A 13749-nucleotide genomic window follows, 5' to 3' on the forward strand; every position below is an offset into this window, starting at 1 on the left:
TATCTTCAGATATTCAAATCTAAATCCATTCATTTTTTCTGCCCAATTCGATTTCACGAATCGAAAAGTTTTTTTTATATAGAAGTCAGAGTATACTTTTCTAATGGTTCGTATGCTGAACACGAATCCGAAGTCAGAAAAATTCTATCACATCACGTTTTTGAGATTTTACCGTTAGAAAATCAAAAATACCTTTTTTTAATAGTTTTTGAGGTTATGTCCTTTTGCGTAACAATATGTTATAACTAAATTTGTGGCGGTTTCTCAAAGAACTAAACTTCTTCTTTCAAAATTTGTTTAAATCTTTTTGATATCGCTTTTCTTCTCCGAGAAACCCTAAAATGAATTCAACATGTTTGGTGAATATTCTCTATGCAAAAAAAATCTAATGTTCGTTTGGGTTTCATGGAAAATCGCAAAAAATATTTGCATTCCTTTAAGTTTTTTGGTAAGTTTATTGGTAAGGAAATTTTTGACTTTCCAAAAAACTTAAGAGGTTTCTTATAATTCTCAGTTAAATTCCTATAATTGTTTTTTGTTGGCTTAAATATTTTAAAACTTCAATAAAAATGTCTTGAAAAATGTCGACAAAAATATAGAAAAATCATTAAACCAAGACCTGTAGCCTGCTTAGAAGAAATTTATTAAATCTAAAAAGGGTCACGAAAATAGGAACAATAATTTCTTAACTTTTTCTTTTATTATAATAAAAGTTAGTCACCGATGAAAATTAATCATACGTTTCTGATTAATGAAAAAAGGATATGTATGTACTAAGAAAGAAACGGTTTTCCAATCAACAAAATTTGATAGGGCGATAGGGTTCTTTGTTAGATTTTGTTCAGTATTTAATAATTAATTTATTTTATAATAATGAGAGATCCTAGAAAAAAGATTAAACTTAATGAGTAAAACCTTTATTTTAATTAGGTAAATGGTGTTTTTAACCCATTTACTCCCAAAGTCGTTTAAAACTAAAAATTCAAATTTTTGGTAGCAAAACTTTATTAAATACGGTCATAGGAACACAAAAAAAATATTTTTAATTTTTTTAAAAAAGTAACTAATATGCTTATTAAGCTGTACCCAAGCAGGTACAATGGGAAGATACGGGTTCTAGTTTTTCATATGAAATGTTTTTAGAGCAAACTTTTTGAATCTTAGTAGATTTAAAGAAAAGAAACACATTCTGAAATGTAACGACCCACGTTTGAACAACATTTCATTAAATGTAGTCAAATCTTCTTGGAAACTGGCTGCGATTTTGTAATAATTCAAATAGTTTACCAGTGTACAAGTTAGTTCCGATGCGCATAAAGTGGATTGACAAACGATGGTGTAGTTCGGCAGTCCATACCGTCATTATACGCTATTGCGTATAATTCTATGTTTCCGTTGAAAATGTCCCATTTCCTTTTTTTACTTGCGATATAGGTACTATATATCAAGTTATGCATTCGTACAAAAAAAAAAAAGTTGAGATAACATTTTTCCATGACATTACGATGGTAGACAATGTCCGTCTGTCTCTCTGTCTGTCTGTCTGTCAGTCTGTCTGTATAAGGAGCTACAGCCTAAACGGATGGACCGATTAATGTCAAACTTGGTATGTAGCGTTATTTGGCGACTCTCCAGAGGGGTTTTTGGAATTAATTTTTTTGGACCAAAAATAACGGTACATGTCATATAACGATTTAAGTAAAATTGAAATATCTCGAAAACGGCTCCAACGATTTTGTTTAAAAAATTTAAATGTTAGTTTTAAGCTAAGGTTTATCTTCCAATGAAAAAATTTTTTTTTGAAAATCATTATTAACGGTACCTGCCATAGAACGGTTTTTTTCAAATCGGATTATCTCTGAAACTGATTATTCGATTTCAACGAAACTTTTTGTGAAGAAGCATGTATATAATTTAAGTATAAACCAAAAATAAAATTTCCAAAAAAATAATTTTTGGATTTTTACAAAAAATTTGAAAATTTTTTTTTGAAAAATCAAATTTTCGAAAACTTGACATTGAATTTTTTTGAAATTTTGTTTTTAGATGTTGATTAGTGATTTCTACAAAATGGCATACCAATTTTATTTTAAAACTTTTTTTCCAAAAAATTATTTATAAAAAATTATTTTTTTAAAAACGGCTCTAACGATTTTGAAAATTTTTTTTCTAAAAACGCATGTTAATATATCAATCAAAACTGCATACTTGTTTTGGAGGGCAATTCAATTTTAGATTTTATTTCATTTTTTTAAAAAACGAATTTTATTTTTTTTTCCAAATTTCTATATAAAGTCTTAAAAATTTAAGCAACTTTAACTCTAAGAGCAAGTTCGTGCGACCCAGTCGTGCATTTTATTTTTTAAATATTTCTCCTTATTTGGGGTTCTTATTTTATTCCAGTAGTAATAAACTTGCAAGCCTGGAATCAAGTTTATAAGGTTTTCTCTTTTGGAATGTTTTGAGCATTGATGACCAAAATACTTGATCAATTGTAAGTATTTGCCTGCAAACCTACTAAGTTGTTGGCATTAAAATGGTCATAAAAGGACTAATTTTAGCAATTTGTTTCTCGAACGTGAATTGAATGTTTTCCAATCTGGTTCGCATATTTATATTGCTTACTTCAAACTTATTGCGAGTAATTATTGCCAAATCACCCACATTTACACAATAGCTTGGTTGAGATTATCTGAAGATTGAGGTTGTTATCACTCACAAATCAACATCAGTCTAATAAGCAACATCCCTAATAACTAGTCCAGTGCTACCTGAGAAGTCACTGTCGAACGGATCAGTGTTCAAATTTTCAACCTACATATAAATCGTCCTGGTCTTTACTCTACTGTAAAATGCTTCTAGATCAAAGACACCATTTTGGACACCATTTTCTTCGCTCACATTTAGAAGAGAAAAGCATAAAATGTGGCATTCTACATTGATTTGAAATTTATTCTAAAATAAAAAATATGTGCAGATTTTCCCATTGTACACAAGCGGGTACACCTAACTTCAAAGTTACTGAAATCGGGCAGTAATAAATTTTGACTTTATTTTTCTCTTTTCCCTGTTTATAAAAACTATTTTTTAAGTTTTTAGGAAAAAATAAAAAAAATATATAAAAAAAATATTTGATTTGTTAAAAAATATAAAACAACCTCCAAAAAACGAAGAAAATAGCACACAGACAAGATGTTTTTATTCAAAATTGGGTTTCTTAAAAAAATGTAATACAAAGTTATTGGGTTTTATTTTACGTCAGAAAAAATAAATTGCACGACTGGGGTCACACGTACTTGCTCTTATGCTTAAAGTAACTATAATGTTAAAGCTTTTTATTCAAGAAATTTAAAATTTGATATTTTGAAGAAATTTCATAAGTAGTATAAAAAAATTAAATCTGTTTTTATAATTAATAAAACTCCGTTTTAAAATATCTTAAAAAAAAAACAAATATGCCATTTTATTTCTCGTATAAAAAGGTATTTTTAGAAAAAAAATTTTGAAAATTGTAGGAGCCGTTTTTTAAAAAAATAATTTTTTATATATAAAATTTTTTTAACATTTTTCAAAAAAAAAGTTGGTATGCCATTTTGAAGAAATAATTAATTTACACATAAAAACTAAATTTCAAAATTTTTCATTGATCAGTTTTCAAAAAATTGATTTTTCAAAAAAAAATTTTGAAATATTTTTTAAAAAACCAAAAATGCGTTTTTTGAAAATTTTCTAAAATTTTAATATTATCTTTACTTACACACTTTTGTATAAAAATTTTCATTTAAATCGGGTTAATTTTGTACGAGATATTCAGAAACGAAAAAAACCGTTCTATGACAGGTACCGTTAATAACGGTACAAAAAATATTTTTTTTATTTAAAAAGTTGGCCCTTATGTGTAGTACTACACACAAAAATTTTAATCAAAATCGTTAGAGCCGTTTTTGAAAAAAATTACCTTTTCTATTTCCGTTATATGGCAGGTACCGTTAGTTTTGGTCATACAAAAAAAATTTCAATTTCCCCTCTAGGGAATCACCAAAAACTGCTAACCACCAAGTTTGAAGAAAATCACTTCACTCGTTTAGGCTGCAGCTCCAGATAGAGACAGACACACAGACAGACAGACAGACAGACAGAATTGCCGGACCCACTTTTTTGGCATTCTCCATCATCGTAATGTCATGTAAAATTGTTATCTCGAGTTCGATTTTTTTTACGAATCCTAAACTTGCCCTATAGTACCTATATCGCAAGTAAAAAAATCATGTGTGCAATTCACACGTGGTAGAAGTAAAACCTTAAAAAATCATTTTTCTTGCAAAAAAAAAAAAATAGAAAAAATCTACCTATTTTTATTCTATTCAAATCCATGTTTTTATATGACAACCTATATAAATTTTATATCATCTGAAAGTTAATTGTCTAAGCTCAAAATATGTAATTTCGATCAGGTCTATGAGACATCTACAAAAAGAGCTAGTATTTTTTGAACTCGATCAATTTCCATCAAGAAAAGCGAAAAACACGTATTTTTATCTTCTCACGCTATTAAATCCATTTTCTTCCCTAACAACCTATAACAACCTACACCATCTGAAAGCTAATTGTCTTAGCTCAAAATATATATATCGATCAGACCTATGAGACATCTACAAAAAGAGCTAGAATTTTTTAAACTCGATGAAATTTCATCAAAAAAAGCAAAAAAAACATTTATTTTTATGTTCCCAAGCTATTAATTCAATTTTTTTGTTTGACAACCTATAAAAAATTTTATACCATGTGAAAGCTTATTGTTTCACCTTGTATAATGACGAATAAATCTTATTTCAAAGATGTCTACAAGAGAAGTTAGAATTTTTTAAAGTCAACCATGTCGAATTTCCAGACTGAGATTACGGTACTTCCTACACTAGTAGCTGGTCATCGCCAACAGATCTCCATAGGTGTTTTGAGGTATTTTCAATTTAAGATTGTGTAACTTGTAGAGCACGTAACGTAATGTGTAATATATCAAATAAAAGGTTATGTTATCAGCATGCGTATTAAAGTTAAATCAAATTTGTATGTGCACTAGATCAAAAGATATAACGTGTGTTGGAAAAGAACATCTTTTTACCGTTATCTCCTAATTTTGAATATGAAATTAATTGAAATTTTTTACAATTATAATTTATTTAATTTCCTATCTGCAGTACAAATTTCATTCATCTATCTATTAAAACAAAAAAGTTATAACAAGTTTAAGTCGTGTCGCGTTTTCGTTTCATCTTGTTTCAAATCAATACGATACTAAAGAAGTTTTCACTTCAAAACTAACTTTTTTTCTAATTTAAATTCGTTAAGTGAGTTGAGTTCAAATCTATTTTTCGACGAACAAATTTTTTCAAACAATGAAATTTATTTTTTTTTTAAATCTTTTATATTTTTTTAATTGGAAGAAACATTTTCTCCAAAATCCAATACAAAACATTTTCTGTACCTTTTTTTTATTTTAGGTACATATTTACCTTTTATTTACAAGACTAAGATTCTGCACTTTCAGAGATAAAAACGCCAGACATATTGTTTTTTTTTTTTTATTTCTGTAGGTACTATCTAATAAAAATAAATTGTACTATCTAATAATATAACAAAAAAAAAAGCTTTATTGGCAGAGCTTTCATTAAAACAATAAAAACTGTTTTTGATGGTTTGATAACTTTATAAGTAGTTTTCTCTAGATTTTTATAGCTTCTTTCATAATTATTATTATGACAATAAAGATTATATTTCTATTTCAAATTTAGTAAAAACTGTCTTATCTGTTGAGAAAATGTAGCAGCCAGCTTTTGGTGTTTTGATTTTGAGTTTAGTTCATTTTGAAGTGTGTTTGCATTGATAAGTACTTTCTACTACAATGGCTGCATGCATTTTCGTTTTGTTTTTACTTTCTGTCATTGTTGGACTTATTTACTTATATTTATCATGGAATTTTAATTTTTGGAAAAAACGTGGTGTCAAAGGACCCAAACCGAAATTGATTTTCGGAAGTATTCCAAGTATTGTCAAACGTAACCGGAATTTGGCATTTGATATGAGAGATTTATACGAGTAAGTGTTTGTGTAATTTTTTTTTTAGGTTTTCTCCAAGTGAGTAAGATAGGGGAAACCCCTTTAGCAGCGGCTTGGAGTGTCAATAACGTTTTTATGTGATAACCTAACAAGATCGTTTGAAATTGTTGACTAAAAAGGCATCAGATAGTGCGTTTCGAGTATTAGAGCTGGTTGCTTAAGCTTTTTTCACAGCTTTTTTGGAAATATGTATATTGTATTTAAATTAATTTAGGTATTATTTTCATTTCTAGAAAATACAAAAAATCTGGTGAAAGATTCATTGGAATATTCATGACAAGGAATCCACAAATTTTGGTAGTTAATCCAGATCTTGCTCGAGAAATTCTGGTTACCAATTTTAAGTGTTTTCGTGATAATGAACCAGCTTTGTGGGTAAGTTTATCATTGAGACCTCAACCGATTTTATTGACTTTTACTTTCTGAAAATTTTTTATACAGGTCAATAACAACGTGGAAGAAGTTGCTCCCAGAAATCCTTTTATGAGTGGTTCTGCAAAATGGAAGGGAATCAGAAGTGAAGTTATTGGAGGACTTAGTCCAAGCAGGGTCAAACTAGCTCATCCAATAGTGATGGAAATCTGCAAAAAGTTGATCAACTTTGTGAGGGCTTCGAGTGAAAAGTCTGGGAAGGTCATTGAACTAAAAAATGTGATTAAAAAAAGTTCAAACTTTCTTTACTATTATAAAACAAATCTTTTTTAACAGCTCTGTCACAGGTACACAACAGAAGTAGTTGCTGATTTTGTTTGGGGTCTTAATGCTGATACTTTGAAAATCGATGATTCGCCCAATCACATGTACAATATGTTCAAACAAATGTTGGAAAAATCTTTTCTAAAAATTAGTTTTTACTATTTAACCGGGCTAGCCCCGCTTTTAAGAACAATAATTGGTGGATCATTTTATCCCGAAGAAACAGATAAATTCTTTACAAAAATTCAAAAGGATGCTGTAGAATTGAGACTTCAGAGTAAAAATGATCGTCCGGATTTTTTGAACTATTTGATTCAGCTGCAAGAGAAGAAGAATATCAGTCACATGGATATGGTTGGTCATAGTTTGACGGTTTTGTTGGATGCATTTGAGACCACAGGGTCTGTGATGGCGCATACTTTGTATTATGTGAGTTTTTGAACCGATCCCTGTAAGTTTATCTAAATGAGACTATTTTTTTTTTTATTAGTTAGCTAGTAACCAGACTGCACAAAATAAATTAAGAGCAGAAATAATGGGAAGTCTTGATGAAAACGGGGGCTTAAGTTATGAAAATTTGATTGAACTTCCCTACTTGGATCAGTGTTTGCATGGTAAGCGAATTCATTGATTTTGAGCATTGTAACCACATTTTTTGCCATTTTTTTTTTTTTTTTTCAGAAACCATTCGAATTGTTACTCTTATTTCCGTAACTTCAAGAATATGTAGTGAAGAAACATATCTGGAAGTTCGGGAGGATCACAAAGTGAAAATTGAACCTGGAATGATTGTTCATGTTCCGACGTATTCCTTTCACAATGATCCCGATGTGTTTCCCAATCCAGAGGAATATATTCCTGAGAGGTTTGATAATGGTCGAGCAAAAGAACTTAATCAGAAAGGATATTTCTTTCCATTTGGTGATGGACCAAGAATATGTGTTGGTATGGATATCATTAATGAAGTATTTTTATGTTTTTGAACTAATTTTTCTAACTTTTAGGAATGAGATTGGGACAATTAGAATCTAAGGCTGGAATTGTTGAGATTCTTAAAAATTTCCATTTGACGAAAATAGGAGATTTAGTGCCACACATTGATCCATCATCATTTATTTTAGGATTGGCTGGTGATTTATTGGTAGAATTTGAACCTATTCAACATTGAACAATTAGCTACATTAAATTACTTTTAAATACTATTTTTTTATACCTATTATTTTTAAATGTAAAAAAAACAAATAATCTTTTAAACTTTTTACTGATTTTGTGAGGTGATATTCGAGGACTTTGGTCAAGATACTATATTGTCGTATACCGTATACAAGTCTCAATCCGAACAGCCACAAATGTTAAATTGAATTCTATAGCCAAGACATCTGGTAGCAATACAATAACTTGGTTCTTAAATCATTGCCGTCTTTAACTTGCCCGGGGCCCTTGGGCACACAAGAATTTAAGGCCCTTTTGGAAACTAAAATAAGTTTGCTAAAAGGCAATGGCTGGTTAAAAAGGGGTGCCAATATATCGTTCCATATAAAGTATGTACCTAGTGACCATAGCCGTATTTAGGGGGGGGGTTTTGGGGGTTTAACCCCCCCCCGAAATTTTTTTCAGAAAATCAAAAGATATATTATAAACAAAACTAATATGTGCAGCACTAAATGTTTTGTTTTTGTATTTTAGTGATTTGATTACCTTAAAGTCTCTACCAACTTTGTATTGTTAAAGAAGCTGTCGATGAAGTTTTTATAAGGGAAAACAAAATTTTTTTTGGACCATTACAACGTTTGGTAAGGGATTTTTCGAAAACGAGTTTTTGCCTCTGACCATTTCCTTAAGCACCATGTTAACATCTTAAAATGCTCTTTATACTCTTTAAATACCACAAGTATTTATGCAAGGTTTTTGGTGCCGAGACTAAACTATACTTTTTCAAAGGGTTTCGGTGTGTCGAACTCGAATCCAAGAACAGACATATTCGATCACATCTCGTTTTTCAAATATTACCGTTAAATCTATTTAAATCTTTCCGACATCTTTTCTACTGTCCGAGATATCTCTCGCTTGTTAACCACTTTTGTTCTATGATAAGCTTAAATCCAGTATATAAGCGAAAATAAATGTATCCATTTATTCAGAGAGTGTAATACCTATGAACAACATTTAATAACGAGAAAAAAAAAAAACAAAAGTAATAAAAAAATTATTAAAAATATTTTTATTTCAAGTGGGCGAAACGCTTTATAAATTTGGAGTTGAGGTCACTTGAACTTTAAAATTGTATGTACAACATTTCGTTATTTTTTTGTTTCAAATTATAAAATTAAACGACTTCAGTTTATTGTTAATTTTCAAAGTGAAGTATAATAAGCTCATGCCAAACAACTTGGATTATTTAAAGTTTTTGTTTTTAAGTATTGCCAATTGAATTTAGAAATCAATAGATAAAATGTACCTATTAATTTTCTGTCCATTTTTTACTTGCTCTATAGGGCAAGTATTGGTTTCGTGTAGAAAAAAAATTCGAGGTTTTAATAATTTTTATCATTTAATCGAGGTTTTAAACATTACGATAATGGAGAAGATTAAAAAAGTGGTTTTCGTCATGCCGTCCGTCGGTCTGTGCGTCTGTGCGTCCATCTGTACATCGAGCTAGGGTCTAAACGGATGGATGGATGGATTTGCTTGAAACTTGGTACAGATGATTTTTACGTAATTCCCTAGACCATTTTTTAAAATTTTTTTAATATCTCCCTTTTAACGCATATCGCATATAACGTTTTCGAGGTATTGCAATTTTCTCGAAAACGGCTCTAACGATTTTGATTAAATTTGGTGTACTTCATACTCTTATTGATTCTAACAAAACTGCGTTTTGAGTTTCTCTCAAAAAATTCGGAGAACGGAAATATGGCGTTGCCGTTTTTCAAAAATTGACATATTTTTTAAGTTCATATATTTCCTTAACGAATAAGTCAATTTTATTCAAAACTTATAGACATAATTTGGAACAGTCGAATGTAAAAAAAAAAATTAAAAAAGTTTTAAAAAAAAAATTTAAAGAGTTTTTGAAAAAAAAATTTTAAATTTAAATTTTTAAACTTTACATTTTTTTGAAGTTTTTTTTTCTCGACACTAAACAAAAACTTAAATTCCAAATAGATATTTAAGATAACGATACTTTGAACTACAATGGCAAGTACGTGCTACCCAGTCGTGCATTTTATTTATATATAAAATTGTGCGAAATAATTTTTTTTATAAAGCCTAAGAATGGTTAAAATTTGTTTCTTCAACAAAATTTTCTTGCTCGCTAACGCTCACAATTTATGTCAACCAACTTATTCGCCCTTTTTTACCAATTTAAACAAGACATGCCGCTGAATATTCGCCCATTTTTAAATTGGTTTACAGTAAGCAGAGCTATTTTAAACTTTTATCTACGAATACTTAAAAAGGATTTAGGCAAGTTTTTCGCTTCGCCACAGTTCTAATGACAATTTGCTTTAGCGGGATTAAAAATCGACTGCAGTTACATACAGTTGATACAAAGTATTGTGATTTCTAAAAAAAATTGTTTGGTCTGAGCTAACCCCCCCCGAAATGAAATCCTAGCTACGGCTATGCTAGTGACAGGGGGGTGCCAATAATACGTACATTGGGACATCAATCTACTGCCAATAATTATACCCCTTATCCGTTATAAGTTTCAGTTTGAAAAATTGAAAAAAAGAGCTCAAACGGGTTGATAGATTTGCTTTAAACTCGATACCAACAGACGATTTGTACGTGATTTCAAAGAGCAATTTTTTTTAATGTCTCCTTTTTAATGTCTCCTTTTTAACGGATATCTCCAATATATAGTCTAGATATTGCAATTTTCTCAAAAACGGCTAACGATTTTGCTTTGAAAAAAAAAAAAACAAAGGAGATGGCACATTTTTCTATGGAGCTTGGGCCCAGTGTGTTCACTAACGAAATTGGTATCAAATGAAAGGTGACGGTAAGCACATTACGTGGGTAAAATATTTTCAAATTCATTAGTGGGGTTTTGGAGATATTTGAGTTTGAAGTTTCGGATTTCACAATCAAGATTTCAGCTAATTTTTCGAACAATTAATCGTAGAATGCGTAATAATGGGTGTACAGAAATAATATTGGCATCAAATAAAAGGTATTTCTCTTGTCTATAAATCTGTATCAAAAGTTTTTTTCTTTGTTAAAAAAAATAATACATATTAGGTATTTACTTCTCAAAAGGTGATTTTTTTAAGCGAGGCATTTGGCACATCGAAATATCAAAATATTCAGTGGTGACATGCACTTTTTTTTTGTAATTTTTCGATAGCTTAATGTGTTACCTTTAATTCTATATATAAAATAGTTCTATAAAACATACAAAAACCTAATAATAAGCAAAATACACAAAAACGCGCTGAAATATGCCTATTAAATAATAAGAATAGAAACTATAGTTCAGTCAATGGGAAAAAATCTGGAAAAAGCTATGACGTGAGCTAAGTTTGAATGCAGTATTGAAGAGGGGTTTATCCCAAGTACAAATCTCAGATTGCGTATTGTTTGGTCTTGTGGGGCGACCGCCATTTTGAAAAACGCATTTGTCTCAATATCTCGAGAACGACTGGTCGGACAGAAAACTAGAGAGGACTTTTTAGATTGGAAATTAGTTAATCTTTCTTTTTCTAGTACATAATTTTTCTCTAGGAGTTATAATTTCAGAGTTACACTACCGAAAATTGTGTGTTTTTTGATATTTTAAATATTTTAAACAACCCTTAGAGTTACGTGCGGAATTACTGAGAATGAGATACTTTGTGGTTCTGTTACTCTGAAAGTATAACTCCTAGAGAAAAATGATGTACTAGAAAAAGAAAGATTAACTAATTTCCAATCTAAAAAGTCCTTTCTAAGCATTCTACGATTAATTGATCGCAAAAATAACTGAAATCTTGATTTTGAAATCCGAAACTTCAAACTCAAATATCTCCAAAACCCCACTAACGAATTTGAAAATATTTTACCCACGTAATGTGCTTACCGTCACCTTTCATTTGATACCCATTTCGTAAGTGAACACACTGGGCCCAAAAATGTGCCATCTCCTTTGTAATGCTGCAGATATGGCCGCACTTTTTGAATAAGAAAAATATTTTTTTGGACCCTTATTAACCTACTAGCCATAGAACCGATTTCTTAATGTAAACTACTCAACCGATTTCAATGAAAACGGTTTATACTGATTTTAAAATTAAGAAATCTTTTATTTTTGGATTTTTAAAAAAAGTTACTTTTTTTTTTTTTGAAAATCAATTTTTTTAAAGTTATTTAATGAATTTTATTTGTAAATCATAAAATGTTTGGGGGTGCCAACTGCCAACCGTTGAAGAATGTAGATAATGGAAGAAAATTTCTTGTTTTTATTAGGTATAAATAAATGAGGCTATTGGAACAATAGTGGCGATAAAAATTAAAGGAAAAATAAATTACGGGGGAGCCGAGTTCGGGAAGTGGGTGGGTTGAGTTTTTAATGTTAAAAAATGGTATATATCGATTTCCGGCAAAACTACAAGTTGTATGGCAAAATTGTAGGTAATAAAAAGATCTACAACTTACGTCTTAACAATTTTTTCACATAACCTCAAAATTTATATGAAAAATTCAAAAAAACGAGTTTTTGGTTTTTTATTTTTATCTTTTTCAAAAAGATGTTTTTTTTCTACGAAATTTGGTGACACCTACCTTAATATGTCTCAAATACACAGTAATTTATTTGATTTAAAATATTAATTTTTTAACCTTATTTTGACTTAATATCAAAAAAACACCCTAATTTTCAATCCAAAAATTCACGTGTCAAAATATCAGTTTTTTTTCAAAAAATCGGTGGGTAATTTGTTTGTTAAAATCTCTACTTTCTGATGGTGTATTTATATATTATATGTATACTCTCGGAAAATGCAAAAATTGAAAAAAAGCTTAAATTCGAAAAAAATTTTTTTATCATTATAACAATTTTGGCCTATTTATTAAAATTTACACTTTAATTACTCAAAAACCAATTGATTTATCAATGTAACATAAAATCTAATGGTTTTTGAGTAATTTAATTGAAGACAAAAATGTTTTGCGAATAAATGTGTGACAGAAATTTTCGTTCCTTCGGGGCCCCCTGAAAATGGGCGCCCTGGGGACGGGCCTCGTGTGCCCTTTATGGTGAAGACGGCATTGTGTTAAATAGAGAATCGTTTTTGTTATTATTTATTTTTATAAGTAAGTTTTCAGAAGGCAATTCTTTGCTTAACGTCTTTGACAATCTAACAATATGACTTCATTTCAATTTTTTATTTTTTTTTACGAATATACAAAATTTATTTTCATTCGAAATAAATATTGTACTATATCTAAAAATTTAATGCCTTATTAATATCAACGCCTATCTACATATCTTATATAGGTATATTAGTAGAGTAACTAAAGCAAATTATTAGGGAACCCGGCCGAACAGCTCTGATTTTGACGATTTTTTTTTCAAACGTAGGTAATTAAAAATACTTTAAAGTCTATAGATTAAAAATTTCCGGTGTTGCCGTATTGTTTTTTAAAATTAAAATTTAATTTTTTTTTAACAAAACCATTTTTTTTGCTTAAATTTCATAAAACAAATGATAGCAAAAGATTCTCTAGGTAATTTAAGAAAAATACATAAAAGGCAGTAAGTGGCAATCTTCCATCGGTTAAGCGATAAATGCAATTTTCTAACATTCTGACCCCGAACACAAAAAAAATATTTTGAAAACAACGGCAACACCTACAATATTTTAAAATACATTTTAAAAAAGCCAGAAGCTCATTCTTATCTCTTAAATTTAAATCCACTAAATTTAATCAAGACTTTTTGAAAAAAATGGTCCT

The 13749-nt window shown here is 29.4% G+C and overlaps 1 protein-coding gene across 1 annotated transcript; it reads left to right on the top strand.

Annotated features, from left to right (window-relative positions):
* Nucleotides 1-5843: 5843 nt before the first annotated feature.
* LOC129914073 (probable cytochrome P450 309a2) lies at nt 5844-8078 on the top strand. Its single transcript, XM_055993124.1, has 7 exons — nt 5844-6096; nt 6351-6492; nt 6559-6768; nt 6826-7242; nt 7304-7427; nt 7495-7758; nt 7818-8078. Exons 1-7 carry the CDS (start codon nt 5903-5905, stop codon nt 7979-7981), a joined length of 1515 nt encoding a protein of 504 aa, XP_055849099.1. The 5' UTR covers nt 5844-5902; the 3' UTR covers nt 7982-8078.
* The last annotated feature ends 5671 nt before the right edge of the window (nt 8079-13749 follow it).

The sequence above is a fragment of the Episyrphus balteatus genome, chromosome 3, assembly GCF_945859705.1.
Source record: "Episyrphus balteatus chromosome 3, idEpiBalt1.1, whole genome shotgun sequence".
NCBI lineage: Eukaryota > Metazoa > Arthropoda > Insecta > Diptera > Syrphidae > Episyrphus > Episyrphus balteatus.

Bases quoted from the DNA above. Each gene is read 5' to 3' on its own strand.
- LOC129914073 (XM_055993124.1), top strand. From the start codon at position 5,903: ATGGCTGCATGCATTTTCGTTTTGTTTTTACTTTCTGTCATTGTTGGA. The intron at 6,097-6,350 runs GTAAGTGTTTGT...TTTCATTTCTAG, and splicing joins GATATGAGAGATTTATACGA to AAAATACAAAAAATCTGGTG. The intron at 7,243-7,303 runs GTGAGTTTTTGA...TTTTTTTATTAG, and splicing joins TGGCGCATACTTTGTATTAT to TTAGCTAGTAACCAGACTGC.